At 34.5% G+C, this 21,766-nt stretch overlaps 1 protein-coding gene across 1 annotated transcript in view; it reads left to right on the top strand.

Annotated features, from left to right (window-relative positions):
- The window catches only part of RYR2 (ryanodine receptor 2), a gene marked incomplete at both ends in the record, with an annotated part of 341,640 nt that overhangs the window by 219,324 nt on the left and 100,550 nt on the right, over positions 1 to 21,766 (top strand). The window contains 13 exons of the mRNA XM_079550429.1: positions 2,899 to 3,042; positions 6,907 to 7,180; positions 9,971 to 10,085; positions 10,678 to 10,810; positions 11,732 to 11,835; positions 13,341 to 13,476; positions 14,084 to 14,270; positions 14,719 to 14,824; positions 15,433 to 15,553; positions 16,755 to 16,924; positions 17,923 to 18,143; positions 19,399 to 19,489; positions 21,540 to 21,680. Coding sequence (XP_079406555.1) covers positions 2,899 to 3,042; positions 6,907 to 7,180; positions 9,971 to 10,085; positions 10,678 to 10,810; positions 11,732 to 11,835; positions 13,341 to 13,476; positions 14,084 to 14,270; positions 14,719 to 14,824; positions 15,433 to 15,553; positions 16,755 to 16,924; positions 17,923 to 18,143; positions 19,399 to 19,489; positions 21,540 to 21,680 — 1,943 coding nt within the window. The remainder of the gene's footprint in view (positions 1 to 2,898; positions 3,043 to 6,906; positions 7,181 to 9,970; positions 10,086 to 10,677; positions 10,811 to 11,731; positions 11,836 to 13,340; positions 13,477 to 14,083; positions 14,271 to 14,718; positions 14,825 to 15,432; positions 15,554 to 16,754; positions 16,925 to 17,922; positions 18,144 to 19,398; positions 19,490 to 21,539; positions 21,681 to 21,766) is intronic.

Genomic DNA, 21,766 nt, shown 5'->3' with positions numbered 1-21,766 from the left:
ATTAGGAATTCATTCTGGTTTAATGTATTGGGTAAGTCTAGCTCATCTGTTTTTCAAGCAATTCCTCTGGATCATCCCCTCCTCTTTGTGCTCACATGGGTCAGTATAGGGTATCTCTGTTTTAAGAAATGAAGTATGACCATATAATAAGATAACATAACATAATATCAATGGGTCAGTCTTCTAAGATGTGATTAAAATACATACCTGTTGAAACATACCATGAACCTGTTGAAACAGAAAAATTCAAAAGGAGGAGTTTAATTTCTGTGCTTTTGATTTCTTCACTGTATTTGCTAAATACAATTATTAAATTCCTTGCCATATTAAAATGAGAAATACATTAAGAAAAAACCCTCAAAAGTATCAATAAAAACAAAGCAGCAAAAAATATGTTTTAAATGTCAGGCTCATATCAGTGAATCAGTAATAATGTAGTTTTATTTAGAGTATGTGTTTTGTTGCTTTGCTGTTTGAAGGATACCTATCCTTTCATTTCACTTCAATATACTACTTAAAAAGCAAAATGAAAGAGACCCTGCCAGATGGCATAAGCAAACAGGCAGCTCAACATCATGCCTACTCAGCTAAAAGAAGATAATACAGGGATGTGTGGTAATGTAACTTTTAAAGTAATTCTCCTATCGAGGGACGAATTTTGGGTAGGAGCACCTCAGCACTTTTCCTACTGAATTCCATTCCTTACTGATCCCAGTTTAACCAGAAATAATGCTTTTAATTATTTACTTCACTATGTTAAAACATACAAATAAATAAAAATGTCATTAGTATCTGACAACATAATACATGAATTTCCTCTACTGGTAGAGCAAGGACAGCTGATATCCTGTCTATCATGAGACACTTCGGTTGGATTGATCCATGTCAAGATTGGACTTCTGTTATTGAGGAAAATTATTAATATGTTAAAGTACTGAACACCATTGAAAGACTTTTTTGCAGTCTTTTCAAACTGGGTTCAACAGTGAATTCGGACCTGTTTACTGAGTGCTTTTTCAGTTTGGATCTTCAGAGATACTAAGTGCAGAGACATCTTTGGACAACCTGTTGCAAGGCTTGAGTATCATAATGATGAGTTACTCTTTTTCCTTATGTCAGTTTTAGACTCTTGCATGTTTTAGTTTCACAAGTGTATCTTGTTCACTTCAGAAAGAGCACGGCTACACTGCCCTCACATCTTCTTGGTAGATTTTGATCAACAACTGTGCTGTTCTGCAGGATACCAACTTCAGCTTCTTCATCCTCTCCTTGTAGAATAGTAGTCCAGCTACTTATAATCCTGGTGGGCATTTGTTAAATGCCTCCAGGTTTTCAGTGTTTTTTCTAGTAGTGGGTAGCCCTAACCTATTTCAGATGTTGTTTCATGGGTTCTGAACACTGAATCATTTCCCTCGAGCTGCTGATTATGTTTCTGCTAATACAGGATATTTTTATCTCTCCTTGCTCTCACAGTGCCCTGCTGACTGGTGTTTAGCATGTTGTTCAACAAGACCCCCTAGGTTCATTTGCAAAGGTTTTTTAACCACTTCAAACCAAATGTTACTGTCACACCTGGTAGGTCTGTCTAAGATGCAGAGCTTCATATTTTTTCTTGCTGAACTTCATAAGTTTCCTACCACCTACTCCTATACCTAGCTGAGTTTCCCTTGACCATATTCTTTGCTCCCCCTCTATTTGCTATAAATCAAAATCTTGAAAAAAGTGTATTCACTTCAAATTTAATATTTTTATTTTGAATGAAAAAAAAAAAGGGAGAAAGAAAAATTATCAATTGAGAGAAAACAAAGATGAAATACATGTTATTTAGAAAAAATAGGAAAGGGGAGTGGGCTTCATTGTTCTCTTGACTTTTCCATATGCCTTATACTGGGGTGATGTAAAGATGCATTTTTTAATTTTTTGGTCTAGTTTTGTCATTATTTTTCTTTATCAAGAATTAGTAATTTGCATAATCTACAAGTAGAAAATTAATTTTATGGGTCAGACAACGTGTTACAGTTGAGTGCAATAAATTAGTCTGTATTCAAAATATATACTGCAAAGTAGGTTTAACAGTTATATATATCAAGTCTCATGTTTGTTGGATTAGCTAGACACAGTTCATTTCTAGTGAAATGACTGAGACATTTCTACTGACAGTTTGCAAATCACTGAAGTACTACTACAGCTCAGGGAACATTGCAACTGTGGGTAAAAAGACATTTCATATGATTAATTTCAGAACAGCATTTTAACTGATAAGACATTTCAGTATCTTTACTGTTAATCTGGTTCAAGAGATTTCCATCCAAGCCATTATGTAATTGTAATTCCATGTAAAATTTGAATTTACTGATAATCCTTGGTAGTTTAATATCAGTAACGCTCCTACGACTAAATATAGTAACTTCTAATGGAAACGGAACTGTACTGAATGTGAAAAAAAATTTAAAAATAATTTTAAAAAAATCATGCAATTCAAGCAATGGAATCTTCAATTGCTTACTATCATTTGAGTCCTAGTGTGTCTATAGACAGTGTATATATACAATTCTCAGCACAGTTCCAAAGCATACAAATAAACTTTAAAAAGAAAACATCTGTAGTGAGTTGAGCAGAGAAATATATTTGCTATGTATCTAATGTATTACGATACACAATTTCTTCAGTAGGTTAATACAAAAACATGATCCTTGTTTGCATTTTCCTGCCTAGTACATATACTTCATCTGCACTTTTCCCAAACTTCTGGTTAAGCTCATATCATTTTTTTAATAGTTCTGGTAGAGCAGAACCAGTGTAGTTCAGTTTGATTGTTTCTACAGACAAAATAAAAAGTATTGCTGCAACTTGTCTAAACATATTATTTTACTATTTGTTATATATTTATGATTCCAGGAATTGAACTGGATGAAGATGGAACTTTGGATGGAAATAGTGATTTAACTATTAGGGGTCGCCTCCTATACCTAATGGAAAAAGTTACATATCTGAAGAAGAAGCAAGCTGAGAAGCCAATTGATGATGATGCTAAGACATCCTGTAAGCAACATGAAATCACAGTTTATTGTGTCCGAATAACTAGAGAAGCGGAGAAGAGAGTTCCATTTTCAGCAAAAACTAGGTGGATTTTTAGTGAAACATCTGTGTATCTCAATATTTGTAGCACTGACTCTAAACAATCTCAGCTGGAATAATGTTTTATTTATATTTTATGATAAGCAGATTTTCTTCCCCAGTGGGATGTATTGGAAACTTCTATTGTGGGTGGTTTTGTTGTTGTTGTTTAGGTTTTTTTTTCCCCCACACTTGATCCTCATTCATAATTTTTATAGAACATTTCTTGATTTTTGTTGAGTTAATGCAGGCTAGTTGTAGCAAGGTCCTCTTTATGAGAACCTGATTGTAAAATCTGCAGCGGCAGCTCCAAATTGGTATTTGCATGAAAGTTGCCAACTGAAAAAAAGACTGCACAATAATTTGCAGAGCTACACTTGGAGAAAGTTTCTCCATCCAGCCTAAAATTAAAAACTATGACTCTGTAATTTTTCTGTCACTTTCTACTTTTCCAACTTTATAAGTCAATACTAGTGGCATCCAAATTCTACTTGTGGCAAATGGGTTATGGAAGTGGCATCCAAGTTGTGCTTGCATCCAATGGATGATGGAATGTTATTTACTGTTTTACGTGTCAGTTGTGATTTCTTTTTATTTTTTGCCTTTATTATGGTCATAGTACCATGGAATCACAGAGTTGTTTGAGGAGTGTGAGTCCTACAATGATCAGGAACACCTACAGCTAGATCAGATTGCCTTTCCCAACTTTGCATGTCTACAGGGATGGGGTATCCACCTCCTCTTTGGGCAACCTGTGCCAGTGCTTGATCATCCTTACCATATAAAACTTTTTTCTTATATCTAGTCTGAAGCTCCCCTCTTTTAGTTTGAAACCATTTCCCTTTGTCCTATATTTCTATCTACTAAATAGACTGTCCCTTTCTTATAGACCTCTGTTTAGGTGTATTGAAAGGTATCCCCAGAGCCTTATCTTCTCCAGACTGAACAGCTCCATTTCTCAGCTTGTCCTCAGCATTCTTTGGACCATTTTTGTTTCACTCCTCTGGACCCTCCAACAGGTCCATGTTTCTCCTGTACTGAGGACTCCACATCTGGACACAGTAGCCCTGGTGAGATATCACCACTACTGAGTAAAGGGCCAGGATCACCTTCCTCAACCTGCTGCCCACACTTCTTTTTGATGCAGGCTGGCATTCTGGGCTGAGAGCGCATTGCTGGCTCATGTCCAGCCAGTATCTACCAATCTACCAATATCCCCAAGTCCTTTTTATCCTTTTTTGTCCCCTGGCTTGTGTTGATAGTGGGGATTGCCGCAACCTGATTGCAAGACCTTGCATTTATATTTGTTGAGCCTCATGAGATTCACCTGGGCCCTCTGCTTGAGCCTCTCTGGATGGCACCCTGTCTCTCAGATGTGTTGACTGCACACTATAGCTTGGTTTTATCCACAAACTTACTGAGGTTGCATTTCATTCTAGTGTTGATGTTACTGAAAATGTTGAAGAACAATGATCTAGATGCTGATCTCTGAGGGATGCCAGTTGTCATTGATCTCTATCCAAACACTGATCCTTTGACCACTACTCACTGGATACTCTCTGGTGGTTCTCCCAAATATTCTAATTTTTGAATCTGCTGTGCTACTAGCAGGAGTGAACTTTTAGTTAAATATTTGGCTACTCTACTAGCAGGAATGAATTTCTGGCCTTATGGGTTAATTATCCTGAGTTTGGGAGAAACTTGGTTTTATTTGATGACTAAATAGAATACCTAGGGAAACTGGACTGTTAACTTGATTGCTTAATGTTAGTGCTTAATATTATGGGTTATGATTTTCCTGTGATTATATCCTGTGATATAATGAAAAATCAACTGCCAGATATTAGCGTTAACTTAAGTGATAAGAGGAAATATTTTTCTCCTCCTAAAACCATGCTTTCTAGCTTTGCAGATTTTAACTTATTTCATTTATAGTCATAATTACAGACTAGCTTTAAGCAGAATGCCCTGTCCCTAGAAATGTTCAAGGCCAGATTGAATGGGGCCCTGGGCAGCCTGGTCTAGTATTAAATGGGGAGGCTGGTGGCCCTGCATGTGGCAGGGTGGTTGGAGATTCATGATCCTTGAGGTCCCTTCCAACCCTGGCCATTCTGTGATTCTGTGACAAATCCTACAATTTCCTTGTTTCATTTTTCTTGCTGTAAGCTTAGAACTCTACAAAATGTATTTGTTTCTCTAACATGCTTGTTAGTACAAAGACAATATAGTATTGAACTAGTACCACTCAACGCATCAGATCAAAAAAGCTTCCACCTGATTTTATGATTCTGTTTTTAACATGATGACTAGGCTATTTAGATTCAGCATTGCAAAAAGGATACAGATCCACAAGTAACTCTGATGCAGTATTGCATTTATTAAAATAGGGAGGGAAACTGGTAGGCTTCTCATGTGATACATCACGAAGAATAAATGCAGCATAATATTGTGTTTGTCCCTTTTTGTTATTGTTTGTTTCAGTCCCGGTACTTTCTGAAATATCAGCCAGAACACATTTCATTATTTTATTTATTTTAAGGGCTTTTATACTGAAAAATGCTATGTGCTATGATAATGGAGATATCCAGAGTGCAGTGTTTTAACAATAGTAGTGAAACTTTACTCTTTTTTATATTTTTCCCTTATGCTGTATTACCATATAATAGCTCAGATTCTTTTCTTTGTTAAACCAAATATTTTCTTCTTCTTGCTCAGTATCTTTCTTTGAGTACTTTCACTTTTTTTGTGTGTGTTTAGACTGAAATTACACCTAGTTTACTCCAAATTTATGTTGCATTCAACATAAAAATTTCTAATTTGAAAACATTTTCTATATTTGTGCTACATAAACAATATTTTTCAGTACCAGAATGTTTATCTGCCAGTTTATTGAACTTCAGCAGCAATTATAAAACTTCCCTTATCAAACGTTCTCTGTTATCCATTTGACATAGAAAAAACTTAATTAGCTAGGCAACATTGTCTAGTGTACAATTATAAATTGAGGGTCCTAGATTACTTGTCCTCCAAACCTAAATTGAAGTTCCCTTAAACACAAAAAGAAACAGTATTCACTTTTTTTCAACAAATACTTTGTCTTAACTCCTTGATTTTGAGTAATTTTTCTAAATTGTGGTATCAAATCTTAGCAGATATTATATATTCTATGTATTTTAATACACATAACTTTTCCAAACCTTTGCAATTGATAAATTTGTCTGATCAGGTATTCTCGATATAGATTCTGAATATGAATTTCTTAGTTAGAACTCGAATTCAAACTGCAAACATCGATTTCCCGTTTATTTGATTGGAGCCTTTTCATTTATTTCTTTTGATGGTCCTTTTCATTCAGTAATAGATTAAATTCAATTGTTTCATTTTGAAAATTACAAAAATTTTGACTGGATATGCATCTTAGCCCCATAAATAAATGGTGCCGCATTTTCATTTGCCGCAGTATAATTTTTTTATGTATGTAATAACATGTATAAAAGAAATCAAAAGAGATGAATTCCTTCAAAAGTCTAAAAAGGAATGTATATAAATAAATCTGTTCATTTTGTGAAAAGCTTGTCTTCATGCTTCTTTTAGATTATTAGATTTATTTCCTGTATTTTGATTTTAAATGGGGACTTTTGTTGTTGAGATACTTCTGTTTTTACACTCTGATTATACTTATCTTTAGTAGTTGGCTGTAGAAATCCCTAGAAAAAACTGCTTTAGAGACTACTGTCAGAGATATGAGAAACTAATGGTAATTTTGTGATTTGTATATTTTCTTCACAGCTACTCTTCAGCAATTGATTTCAGATACAATGGTGCGCTGGGCCCAGGAATCAGTAATAGAAGACCCAGAGTTAGTCAGGGCCATGTTTGTACTGCTCCATCGCCAATATGATGGTATCGGTGGCTTGGTTCGAGCCCTACCAAAGACTTACACCATAAATAGTGTGTCCGTGGAAGATACAATCAATCTCCTGGCATCCCTTGGCCAAATCCGTTCATTGCTCAGTGTCAGGATGGGGAAGGAGGAAGAGAAACTTATGATTCGTGGATTAGGGTGGGTAATGTCTCTTTATGTACAGATATTTATTAGCTGTCCAGTTTATATTAATAAAGTTGTGTGAAACATAAATGTAAGTCGTCTATATAGCTGTAAATGTAGACTTTGGTATTAGTTGTGTATGATCTTGAGTTGTAGCATTATATGCCTCAGTTTTGGAGAGTAGCAAGTGATATGTCAGGCTTTTCTTGCGAGAAGAGTTAAAAATGTAGAATATTTCAAGTTGGAAAAAAAAAAAGCGAAAGGATCATAGAGTCCGACTCCTCACTCTACACAGAACCACCTAAAAATCAAACCTGAGTCTGAGAGCATTGTCCAAATGCTTCTTGAACTCTGGATCTTGGTGCTGTGACCACTACTGTGAGGAGCCTGTTCCAGCAGCTGGTGAAGAACCTTTTTCTAATAACTAGCCTGAACTTCTCTGCACACGGCTTCATGCTGTTCCCTCATGTCCATATGTAAGAAAAATATATAGAAATAAATATATATGTACAAAAATATGTTTTGTTGTCATATTTTAAATACTATGACTGTGAAAATGGACAACTTGACAGAAGTTTTTACATGAATGCAGGGACTAGAAACTGTTGACCCATACAAATCCCTAAAGCTTTCAGCAAATGGAATTGAATATACAAATGTCTGCACATATGACATCTTTCTGTTGTGCTATATGTAACTGTTACAATTTGAATTATGAAGTAGTTCATGCAGTATGATTTTTTCACAATTATTTCACTAAAATATAGCTTAATAGGAACTGCAGTTGGAGAAAACTGTATAAAGAAAGCTTAATCAGTTCTACATGCAAAAAGTTTATTTTTTTCTCACTTTTCTTTTTTTCCAAAGAAGCATTATCATATCAGGGATATCTGGTGAGATTAAACATCATTATGTTTTAGAAATTCACAATCAGCAGTCGCAATGAGCAGAAAAGAGACTGGGTTTTACAAAGAATGCCAGAAATACATGAAGAGAAGTTTTGGCTGTGCAAAAAAACATTTTTCCTTTTTTTCCCCTACTTACTGAAAATTTAAAATATGCAAATAATTTGTATAAATAATTTTTGCTGATTCATTACGAACTACTTTGTACCTTTGTACAGCAGGTCTGATTGATTTTCCATTCGATGTACTCAATGTGAGGCTTGGTAAAGGGGAAAGTCACCTGTTCACAGGCAAAATAGAATGGCATTTCTATATCCACTTTTGTACTTGTAAATTTGAATTGTTTTGTTTCATTAAGCTAAGACTCAAATGAGTGAGTGATTTTTAGATTCTGATGTGGTTATGTTTGGGGTGGTGGGTGGGAAGCCAATCTCAGTAAATTTCATTTCATACTCTGTTGTTTGTTTTTTTTTTTTTTGTTAGCATTTGTTTTCCTCACCATTTTTCTACTACAAAGGAATTTATGAGTCAGGCTGATTTAATTCTAACAGTCTGGAAATATGTGAAATTTTGATATAGAGAAAATAATGAGGTATTTTCTGCTAAGTTAGTTTTCTTGCTGCTGGTTCCTCACACCATTTTTAATAGCTTCTATCATAGTCTTATTTGTCTCTTAGGTTCCGCGGCTGTACATTTGGTTCTTTTATAGCCTAACCTGAGCTCCAGCTGCTATTTAGAAATGCCAAGTGTTTTACTATGTGTGGAAGACATTCCTTTCTCTCAACTGAGAAATGGAAGATTTACTTGTTCTTCCTTAAGAAGTGTTCCCTCAGAAATGCTATTGAGTTTTTCTGAAGTATGACATTTTCACAATAAAGTCAGCAATTATGTGCTTTCTAAAATAATGCAGTATTGCTGGATAGTCAGTGGGTGATATTTTGAGTTTCTGCATTTAATTATTCCCATGAAAGAAAGCTGCTGTAGACAAATAGGAATTTAGTATGCTCTGGCAGAATTCCATCATGTGGTATTGGTAGTTTTTGGAGTCGGGTCCATCTTCTATCATCTCTGTCTATTTGGACAATAGTATTTCCTATAGTGACTTGCTAGTCCTTTTCTACCATGACCAGTTTGTCTTTACATTTAATTCTGGGTTATGTGGGATTTCATGATGAACTACAGTTGTTAGAAACGTAACTACTTTCTAAAATACACATTTTTATTGGATGTACCACAAATACAAAATGAAATAAAATATTGACATTATAATCCTCAGGAATGATTTATAAGTATGTAAAATCTATTCAGCTGAAATATGTAGAAGATAGTCCTTCTGACTACTAATTCATGAAATAACATTAACGTTGGCTAATGATTCTGATGTTTAGAGGGTAGCTGGATCTACATTCTCTCTTTTACTGTCTTTTCTTCTTGAGCTTGAAGGCAGATGTCAAGCATTTTGAGGCTGCAAATATTCTGAAGAGTGCTTTATCAGAAAATGGGAGTTGAATATAAACTTGAAGCTAATATTATATCATACTTTTGTCAGAAAGTAATTTTAGATCAGGAATGGAAGTAGAGAAGCGTCATGCTCAGGTGTAATCAAGTGGTGATTAGAGCAGTAGCTTTATATGGAAAAAGAAAGGTCAAATACTCCTTTAACATGCATAATGAAATGGATTATCTTGTAATGGTGGGTAAGGGGGGGGGCAGAGGTAAGGTGAGGAAAGGATGAGAGAGACTGAACCTGGAAAAGTTCCCAAAGTAATTGTTCACTTTAGATGATGATGAATCACTTCAGATGGTGAAGAATTACACAGTATGTCACCTTCGCAAATAACACAATAACAAACTAGTCAAAAAATTATAATTTGTTTTTTTTTCTTTTGTTTTCCTGTAGAGACATCATGAATAATAAAGTATTTTATCAACATCCCAATCTCATGAGAGCTTTAGGCATGCATGAGACCGTCATGGAAGTGATGGTAAATGTACTTGGTGGAGGAGAATCCAAGGTAAAGCAGTTTACTCTTAGAAGACAGAGAATTTAAAATATAGATGTTCAAAGCCTTATCCTATAAGGTTCCAAGCACTCATTGGAGGTACTGAGACCACAACCTTTTACTAATTTTCAATAGCACAATAATTGATCATCATGTTTTTAGAAAATTCCATTCTTCTGTTCTAGAAAAAGATGGATTTAGCACTAAATTCACATGCTTTTAAGAAAAAAATATGTGAATACCACTTATTATGTTTAATGAATTTTAAAGGGATTTGAAGGATCTTTTTTGAAATTAATTAAAAGTGGATGAATATCACTTTGTAAATCTGAACATTCACATTATTTCATGTTTGAATCTAGAATTTTTGTGAATGCAGCTCTTATTTTCAAGTTGATAATCAGATTTGTGTTATTCGGCAAGCTATTAATTGGCTTAGAGCTCTGTTGACTTCACAGTAAAACCTAAAAATAACTTCATTGGTATGCAATGAACACTATGCATAAATACTAGTATGTTAAATGACTGTTACGTAAATAATCTCTTGCAATTTTTATGCTTGTTTTAGAGGTTGAGCTTTAGTCTGTTTTCACTTGATTTTTAGGAAATCACTTTCCCAAAAATGGTGGCAAACTGCTGTCGTTTCCTATGTTATTTTTGCCGCATTAGTAGGCAGAATCAAAAAGCTATGTTTGATCATCTTAGCTATTTATTGGAAAATAGCAGTGTTGGCCTTGGTAAGTAACGTGTGTGGCTTGTGATGTTCTGAACAAAAACTGTTCTCTTTCTCTTCTCCCCCTGCTCACCATCTCAATTTTTTCTCTATTCCTCTGTGCTTTGTTTTTGTTTGTTTGTTTGTTTTTGTCTCAAAGCTTCTGCTTTACCTAATGAAAAAATATCTTCATTAACTTTATAGCTAACTCCAGACAAAACCATAATATTTAACAGTGAGTTGAGGTAATATTGTATACACCTAATGGTGTATGCCTGGACATTAAGGAAGAATTGGTGTTTAGTTGAATTGTTTATGGAAGAGAATAAAATCTTGATTTTGATAAAGAGGGTCATGGATGAATGTTGGCAGTCTTTAACTATGGCTCATTTCTCACTGCTGAGGCTTGCTGTACTGTTTAATTCTTTTGAGTTTTCAATATATTTCTATGCCAGTGGGTCAAATACAAAGCTCATTTTGACTATGAGTGTATAGATGCCCAGAATTAAACTTTACAATTTTCCTAAAATGCTAGCTTTTCTTTGCTAGGCTGCTGTGTTACAGAGAAGATGCTTTCTTCCTTTATTTTAGTCGTTTTAGTGCAGAATGTGTATAAAAAAGTCCTATTTAAATATAAATACAGAACAGAAAAATAAACCAAAATTCCTTTTAGAGAGAAAATGCCCAAGTGAAATGCATTTGAAAGAAACTATTAGCTTTTACTGATACTATATTGACTACTGCTTTAACAGAAATGAATAACATGTTCTAATATTTTGAAGTTGAAAGATATGTTCAATTTCAGTATATTAGATAAAATGTCATTCTTTTGGACATAAAATTTTCTTTATCTTTTCCTCAAAACAAAGTAATCTCAAAAATAATCTCTCAAAATAATTGTTAGCTTCTATTAAATTACTACTGAAACAAAATGTTATTTCAACAGCCTCTCCTTCTATGCGAGGATCAACTCCTTTAGATGTTGCAGCAGCATCTGTAATGGATAACAATGAACTTGCATTAGCTTTAAGGGAGCCTGATCTGGAGAAGGTTGGTAACTACTTTATCATGCATATTTTTATACCTTTTGGAAAGGCAAAGATTCCTTTGCTCAGGCCCATAAAAAGTAGAATGGTATAATCAATATCCAAGAGAATATTGTATGGAAATATTAAATAACCTTTGGAGAAAGATTATCAGAATCTGATTGTTTGCTCTTTCTGCTAATGTTTTGAAACTCTGGATGAGTTTATGGTTATTACATGTACAGGTAAAACTGACAGGAATTGATTAAGGAGCAATAGTGGCATCCACCCTCAACCATTGATAAAATATTTCTTTGTTTTTCTCTTTTGATGATGACTCTTTTGGGAAGATTATAGAACAAATCATGCTAGAAGTAATTTCTGAAAACCTGAAAGACAAGAAGGTGATTGGGAGCAGCCAGGAGTGGCTTACTGGGAATAGATAGTGCATTAAAATTCAGAAAGGAGAGAGAGAACTAAAAACTACTACTGTGCCTGTCAATCTGAATAACAGTGAATATAAAACAGATTCATGTTTAAAAAGCAAGCAAGAAAAAGAGCGAAAAGCAAATTTAAAATAAAAGAGCGCGCCTGTTAGTTAAATATAATGATAAGTTTTCAAAGATGGGTAGATGTAGTAGTGGACTGTCACCAAACTGACTAATACTTAATGCTCGCGATTGGAAGAGAAATGTGGAGACCAAAGCAGTGATGTACAAAGAGAAAAAGTGAAGGCTTTGCAGTTTGTAATGTTGGAAATAAGGGAATGTTGGGAAAGTGAGCTAAGAAAGAAGTTGCACTTCTGTCTTGCCTAAAATATTATTTGGTTATGTTCACAGAATCACAGAATGGCCAGGGTTGGAAGGGACCTCAAGGATCATGAATCTCACCCCCCCCGCCACATGCAGGGCCACCAAGCTCCCCATTTAATACTAGACCAGGCTGCCCAGGGCCCCATCCACTCTGGCCTTGAACACTTCCAGGGATGGGGCATCTACAACCTCTCTGGGCAGCCTGTTCCAGCACCTCACCGCTCCCTCTGTAAAGAACTTCCCCCTGGCATCTAACCTAAATCTTCCCTCCCTCAACTTAAAACCATTTCCCCTTGTCCTGCCACTATTTACCCTTTTAAAGAGTTGATTCTCCTCCTGTAGGTTCACCCAGGCCCAACTGTCAAGCCTATTAAGGTCGCTCTAAATGGCATCCCTTCCTTCCACTGTATCAACCGCACAACTCAGCTTGGTGTCATCAGCAAACTTGCTAAGGGTGCATTCGATTCTGTCATTGATAAAGATGTTAAGATGTTCAGGACGTAGAAGTCAAATTCAAGACAATATAAGTGGAGACTTCGCTTTGAAACTTTACTTCTTTCTCTTTCTCTTTCTCTCTCTCTCTCTCTGTCTCTCTGTCTCTCTCTCTCTCTCTCTCTGTCTCTCTGTCTCTCTCTCTCTCTCTCTCTCTCTCTCTCTCTCTCTCTCTCTTTTTTAACAAGAAATATCTTTTTTTTTTTAACGTTATCTTGCTTTATAGGTGGTTCGATACTTGGCTGGATGTGGATTGCAGAGTTGTCCTTTGTTGATTTCTAAAGGCTATCCAGACATTGGATGGAATCCAGTTGAAGGAGAGAGATATTTGGATTTTCTTCGTTTTGCTGTATTTTGCAATGGTAGTATAAAAGCCTTTCAGTTTTATAACTTCCTCTAATGTCTGAATAAATAGCTGCATTAAATATTTCATTTAAAATAATATTGCAAGCCAGCTTATTAACATAAATTTATGGTACACTTAGAGTAAGATTATACAAGGCATATAATGACATAGATGCTCATTTCACAGATCTGGTAGGCTCCTTTGAGCCTACTCCCTGATTGTTAGACCTATCTTTAGTCCTTGGAATGGATGCATCTCCATTGGAAGTGGAACAAAGTCTCCTAAAGTCCAAAGTCTCTTATCTCTGATTAAGATAAAATTTATGCTAAATGTAGAGCCAAAGACCCATCATCTGTTTAAGATTTGAACAGTCTAGCTTGTGTTAGGCAGCTATAGCTCTCCTGTCATTAGCACTCTCACGTCAAATCACTCATGTTTTATAATTTTGAATAAAACCACCTATTCGATTTCATAGCTTTTAATAATAATTAGAGGGATATATTTGTGTGTTTACACAATTTTATCATGATATTTAAGTGTCTGCTTAACCTTACATCCTGCATTTCTGTGTAACTTTTTCTGATTGTAGATAGGAACTTAAATTTTAATATTTCATGTGATAGGAGAGAGTGTGGAGGAAAATGCTAATGTTGTAGTCAGACTGCTTATTCGTCGACCGGAATGTTTTGGTCCAGCTCTAAGAGGAGAAGGAGGCAATGGTCTACTTGCTGCCATGGAGGAAGCAATACAAATATCAGAAGATCCAACAAGAGATGGACCTTCCCCAATTAATGGATCTAGTAGAACCCTGTAGGTGCAGTGTAATTGCTTACCTTGTCATCATATTTGTATATCAGTTTTATAATCCTAGTCATGAAATTAGTTCTTTATTTTAATATGTAAATTATCAATTAGATTCTTCCACGGAGGGTAGAGAATGATGTTCTATCAAATACTGCTTTTCCCACAGTTACATTTAAATGGCTTTATCTAAATATCGTATCCTCTTCAGAATTCTTTTTGCTCGGTTAAGAATTGGTCCTCTGATTGACAGTGAGACAGATAAATTATTACAATGGAGATGTCACAACAATCTTCTAGCTACAAATTCCGTTCTGTGCATGTCCACTAGCAGTGCACTGGATATGAGGAAGCCACCATGTAAAAGCTGTAACAGCTATAAGAAGTTTATTGCTGATGTAAAAACCTTGTCTTTTCTTTTTTTTCATCATTTGTTGTATCAATTAACTAATTACAGTGAAATAGAAGAACAAGAAGATGATACTATTCATATGGGGAATGCAATCATGACCTTTTATGCTGCTTTGATTGATCTCTTAGGACGTTGTGCCCCTGAAATGCATGTAAGTTTTGTTTCTCCATGTATTGGAAAGTACTGACAGTTTTACTGGTTGATTGGTTTTCTGCTGTTGGGTTTTTCCACGAAGACACGTGTAATTGGGTATTAAAGCACTTTTGTGACTACATAATATCTCAGCATAGGTAATGTGTACCTTGAACAAGAACAATATACACATAAGAACAAACAAAAGCACCAAAATAAGAAACACAAAAAAACCAGCATCAAACCAACAACTGTGATAGTCGAAACCATTGTTGTTCAGTCAGAAGGGGAGAAAAAAATATATTTTTACATCTGAAAGTCTGCTTTTGCTTTTTATTTTTTCTCCTGCCATGTGCTACATTTTTGATGCTTTGTTCTCCTGTCTTTTCTAATATTCAATTCTGAAAATGGGTCTAATATTGTAACAAATCCTTTAGATTTCTAGTCTTTGCATATCTGCATCCAAAACACAGCAATTAAGTACAGATTCTCTGAAATTTAAAATTCTAAACATAATGAGTTTGAGAGCATTCTTGTGTATTTATGGTTTGCAAAGTTTCCGCATTATGAGCACATATACAAGATAAAAAGAATACCTGTGTAATATTTTATTTATCTTTTCATTAGCTAATACATGCTGGCAAAGGGGAGGCCATAAGAATCCGGTCAATTCTAAGGTCTTTGATTCCACTGGAAGATTTGGTGGGCGTAATTAGCATTCCATTCCACATGCCAACCATAGCTAAAGGTGAGATGATTATTGTACTGTTTTTCTCCCACCCAATTCTTATGTTTTATGATTAGATTGTATACTGATATACATATTTCCTTCAGTATTTCATAATATTATAGAAATTAAGCAATGTATAATTCATATTAGAAATAGAATCATGTTTCAAACGTGTTTCAAAAATGTTTCTGCATGCAATAGTTCATAATTCTGTGTATGCTTACATCACTAACATGAATTTATTGAAGAGATTTTATGAAAGTCTGATAAAATCTGCAAATGTATACTTTTTTTCTAAAGTACTTTAAAATAATCCTTCGTTGTTCTAACCCTACTGATTGTTTCTATCAGGTCTTACTAAGACACCAGAGTTGTTCTTCAACAACTGTGGTGAAGTTATAGATCTAGCATACATGTAATTCTGCTTACATAAGATTCCTTGCAATACTTGGGTGCAAAGTGAACATTAATATAAAATGGATATATATATATATGTATATATATGCTTTTTTGGGTGTCTTTAGAGAAAATCTGGACTGTCTAAAAACTTTCAGCACAGGAATGCCAATAAGTTACAGTAGAAATGATTTAAAAAAAGATAATGATTCTATTATACAATTATTTTTTCTGTATTCCAACTAGTAATAATATAGATCTAAAAGTGCTATCTAAATAGCATAGAGAACAGCTCATGGATACCAAATTATTTTGTTTTATTTTCAAAAATGAAAATGTAAAGATTTAAAAATACTTCTATTAATTTTTTTCAGGTATTTTGAAAGTTTCCAGATAGAGAGGACTTTGTTGTTTCATTGTCATGCATCACAGGTGTGCTTACCAGGTACAATTCCTGGGATGTTTGAGATGGAATTATTCCATTACTTTCTAATTTCCTACGTAATGCATAGGTGGTCTAGAGATTAGTTAGCATGATCTGAGTGTTTTTCATCTTGTTAGAATATCAACAGTTGGGAGTCTCTTTATACACAAAGTATGAGCAGAAAAGTACCTAAGGACTTTGAGTTCTGTCAGAGTAGAATTTGCTTTATGCATTCTTTTTCAGTTAACCACATTATGTTGCCATTGTGTAAACAAAGCCACAAGGAGGATAGATTCATATTTACAGAGACTTGAAACTTCCAAGGAGAAGTAGCATAAACAGCCTAGTTTGCTGTCAAAAGATGTTCCTTGTCATTGAAGTTTCATTTTTTCCTTTTAGATGGTACTGTGGTGGAACCTGACATGTCTGCGGGGTTTTGCCCAGATCACAAGGCAGCCATGGTTTTGTTCCTTGACAGGGTCTATGGAATTGAGGATCAGGATTTTCTTCTACATCTTCTTGAAGTTGGCTTTCTGCCAGATCTCCGTGCCGCTGCTTCTTTAGATACAGTAAGATTTTGAGTCTTTTGTAAATTTTGTTCCTCTGTCTTAGTGAACACTAAAGCACTTTTCACCATTTTTTAAAATTTTTTTTTTTTGTGTGTGTTGCCTTCCGCTGGCTGGGCTGCCTGTTGCTGATTAGTTTCAAGAATATTTGAATATCATTCTTCAGAATAATGCTTTCATATAGTGTCCCCTTTGATACACATATCCATTGAGAACCAATGCCTTTTCCCAGGAGAATTTCTGACCTTTTACTGTAGATCAGCTGTGCCAGTAAAGAATGTAATTGAAAGTCTCTTCCCAGGAATTTTGCTCCAGGAATTCATTAGGGACACGAGCTCTGTTTTTAACAACTTTTTTTTTTCTTTTTTTTTTTTTTTTCTTTTAACTTCTAAAAATAGCTTTCTATATTATTGCAAGCCTTTTTTCCCTCTATTTTTTCTTAGTTGGCTTGGTACAGAAAGGTCAAATTTAGAAAGCTTATATGAGGGCTAAGATATGAAAATTGATTTATCTATCTGACCTTTTATTTAAACTTTTGTTTTAATAATTATATTTTTATTTAAGAATAAAATGAGTGAGGATCTGTTCCCTGCTTTGAACTTCTGCTTGATTTTACTGGGTTTTGTAAATGTAAACTTTGCTGGTATTATCTGATCTCAGAATGTTTTTGTAAGCCACTGTATGACATTCTTTAATGTAAATTTGAAAACTGTTTTGTTTTTGAAAAGCTATCTTCAGTTTCCAATTTCATTATTTTGATCACGCTTTCATTCATACAACCATAAAAAAGTGCCATCTGTGAGAAGATGACAGAAACATAAAAAGAAACTAGACATTCAGTATCTAGTGGGTTTCAAATCTGTATTTGTGCTTTAATATTTCCCCTTTTAATGGCTAAAAAGCAAAACAAAGCAACAACAGAACAACAACAGCAACAAAAACCTTTAATATGTAACAACATTGACAAAACAAAACTAATTACTTTCTTGTTTACTTTGTAGGCTGCATTAAGTGCTACAGATATGGCTTTAGCTCTGAATCGATACCTTTGCACAGCAGTCTTGCCTCTGTTGACCAGATGCGCTCCTCTTTTTGCTGGCACAGAGCACCATGCTTCCCTTATTGATTCCTTACTACATACTGTGTACAGACTTTCAAAGGGCTGCTCTCTTACCAAAGCTCAGCGAGATTCCATTGAGGAGTGTTTACTTTCTATCTGTGGGTAAGAACGTATTCTCCTCTGTAGAGGAATGTGAGTTGATAAAGTGATCTCCGTATAAGGTCACATATGAGAACACAGAACTGTGCCATCAGTAGCAAAATTAAGAATTTCTGCTGAAACATGATTATGACATTTTAAAAATAATGGTTGCATTCTGCTTGCTACTTTATTAATTGCTTATATGTCTCTGGTTACTTTGCTTTACTGAGTTTTTAAAAATTATATGCTGGCAATGTTTTGGCATGGAGGATGTATTACAAAAAAACAAAGCTCTGGAAATGTTGAATTTTGCATTCAGTGAAGTACAATTTGAATTTCCTCAGCCTTACAGGCTGTCAGTGTGGTTTATGTTCAGTAGATCATAGAGTTCAATGAAGATATTTATGTATGTTGTGTTACATTTTAAATCCTACTCAATGACTGGTATAGTCATATTTCTTCGCTGACACTTGATGGAGGAATTTCATCTTCTATCTACAAGTTTCAAAAACTTTTAGTTACAATCACAGGTTTTTGTGATTGTAACACTTACAAGGTCAGTGTAATGTACTGTTAAATGTAATCCCTAGTGACAGTTAGTGATGTTTGAGCTTTCAAATCACCAGAGCTCTTTTAAATGCTTTACAAAAGTACCATACAAAAATTTGTTATATTTCACATTGATTGTTCTGAATACATGACCTTCTTAAGAACCAATAAAAGAAATGAGCGTTCCCTATTTTTCTGGAAGGATTCAATGTCTTTGTCATTCTGAAATATGTACTGTATATATTTCCTCCATCCCTCCAGTTGGCACCCACTACTGCGTGTCTGATTTAATACATCTGAAGAATTAGTGCTCTTATGTCATTGTTAGTCAAAAAGATATTTTTCAGTACCTTTGAGGTATGTTGTAAGAAATTCACATTATAATCTCTGCTTGTGGTAGAGTGACCATAATATATAGTATGAGAATTCAGATTTTTTTTTTTCCTGATTTGTTACTTCTCTGTATACAGGTCAGATGTTTTCCTGTGCTTTTTTAAAGGACTTGATTTATGACATTCTGAGAAGTTTTTCATTGATATGTGCTTCTTTACTCTCTTTTTGGACATGATTGTTCAGTGCTCCAAGCAAAATCCCATTACTTAATGAATCTGAAGAATTTTAATGTAGAATAGAATTGAGAGATTGCTTTAATGTATTTATTTATTATTTATTTATTTATAAGCAACTGTGGTGGTACACGCTGTTGAAATTGTCTGTCTGCTTTTAGGCAGTTGAGACCTTCTATGATGCAGCACTTGCTGAGAAGATTAGTATTTGATGTTCCCTTATTAAATGAACATGCAAAGATGCCTCTCAAGGTAAATGTCTACTTTAATCTTCAGTCGTATTCTTCTCTTGTAAGAAAATCAGTTTGATTTGCATCCATCCTTGCAGAGTTATGATGTCCATATCTAATACATCTAATGTTTATAAGTCCTTTCCATCTGTCTCCCCATCTTTTTTTTTTTTTTTTTTTCCAAGACCATATGGAGATAGAATAGAGACATTTGGGTGAAGAAAAAAAAATGATGTAGAAGTATATGTATGTTCACAAAGATAATTTGCTTGTACCTTTCCTTTGAACATCTGTATTGTTTTTTGTTTCTCTTGGAATACAGACTCTTTTTCTGGGGTTTGTGCTTGGAAATCTAAGCAATATGTTTTTAATCTTCCCTTTTGTTTCAGCTCTCTCCAGTTTTAACCTATATTTTCATTCTGATTAATTGTGCACAAGAAAAATGTTTTTTTTTTTCCTTTACAAAATGGCAAACTCTTTAAAGGTTTTTCAGATTTCATGGCTGGTTTTAAGAAATACATAATTTACTGCCTGTCATATTGGCACTTTTCAGCAGCCCTTTTCAATGCTTTTCCACCAACAATTTGAGTGAGACATGACATCGTTTCTTATTCAATGTTTCTTTTTGTTTCAAAAGCCACATATCAGGATTAATTGTATTATATACCTGTTTTGTTTGCCATAATACTCTTCAGAATTGTGCAGAATTTTACTATGCCAGTTTATGAATGTCAATTGGTGCAAATTTTTCCACCCACGTGGAGGGATTTAATTCCACACCTTTCCTTTGGCAATTCTATGTCAGACACCATTTTGTCAGACTGCCCCTCTGCTGTCATTTCTTGCACAGCAACAAAACATAACAGAATATGGGAATGTTCAACCTCTACTGCAATACCACCATCATCTAACTCCTATTTCATGAACTGACATAATAAAATAAGAAGCATTACTTTCAGAGTATCCCTCATACAAATTGGTTATATGTATTGCTTTCTGATTCATGTCAAGTTTAGCAAAATTTCACAGTATTGAGAGTATATTTTTGATTATCAGAAAGTCCTCATTTTTGTACTTCAAGGGCTTGTTTGTTTATTTAATACCAGTCTTTATTTCTACAAACTGATATTATGAATGTCTGCACTTTTCCATGTTGTCATTTGTTTTCACTTGGAAAAAAAGAGAGCTTAGCCGTCACTTATAATATTTTGCCATCATGCTTTGCAAATTGATGTTGAAACTGTTTTTTTAATTTTTTTCTCTCTTTTTTTTTTTCCTGAGTAACTGTTAAAATTAACACTGAATTAAAATTATTGCTAACTTGTTCATAAAGAGCACCCTGTGCCTTAGGAAAAGCTTTGTTTATCCACAGACTAACTTAGGTTAGTCTAGGTTTCATACTTCACTAATATCAGACATTCGTAATCATTTGGGGTTACCTTTCATGACAGATGTCCAACTAATTTTTTCTCATCTTGTTTGTGACTCAGGGACATAAAAGATCCATTAAATGTTAAATCTGTGGTGTTTTGGTTTGACAAATACCTGCTAGAAGGTCCTTGCACCATTTGACGTCTTAATAATCTGGAATTTTATAACAATTAACTGCATGTAATGAATGACAGAGGATAAAGCTCACTGCCAATTTTAAGAAAAGGCAGGAGGGTAGGCAGGTAGCAGATTTTTACAGCTCACATAAGAGATGAGTCACACAGTTGAATATCTTTCAGACATGTAAAGAGTAACTGGGATCTAGCTTGTATCACGATTCTGTTATCCACCCTGCAGCAGTTTTTGGGATAGCAGAATGCTGATGGGGGTGAATTCTGTCTGCGTTCATGGGGTGGTGGGAAACACGATGCACTGTAGTGCATATTTTTTGCATGTGCCACTAATGTTAAAAATAAAAACTGCTTTTCATGTGTCCACAAACAATGTAAATAGTAAGTGAATATCGTTGCTTCTTTGTAAAAGTTAAAATTTTTATGGCAGTGCCTGTAGATGTTGAGTGCCAGAATTAGAGAACATCAGAAGTTATATTTTATTTGCTTTCAAAATATGTTCTGTTTTAGTTGCTGACAAATCATTATGAAAGATGCTGGAAGTATTATTGTTTACCAGGTGGATGGGGTAACTTTGGTGCTGCCTCAGAAGAAGAACTTCATTTATCCAGAAAGTTGTTCTGGGGTATTTTTGATGCTTTGTCTCAAAAGGTAATTCATTTTATTATCCATCTACCACTACTAAAAAAGGTATAACCTCTTTTCTGTAATCTGTAACTTTTACCTATCTTCTATTA

This window comes from Tetrao urogallus (assembly GCF_951394365.1).
Source record: "Tetrao urogallus genome assembly, chromosome: 2".
Taxonomy (NCBI): domain Eukaryota; kingdom Metazoa; phylum Chordata; class Aves; order Galliformes; family Phasianidae; genus Tetrao; species Tetrao urogallus.
Note: the sequence above shows the minus strand (reverse complement) of the source record. Positions and strands in the feature narration are given on the sequence as shown.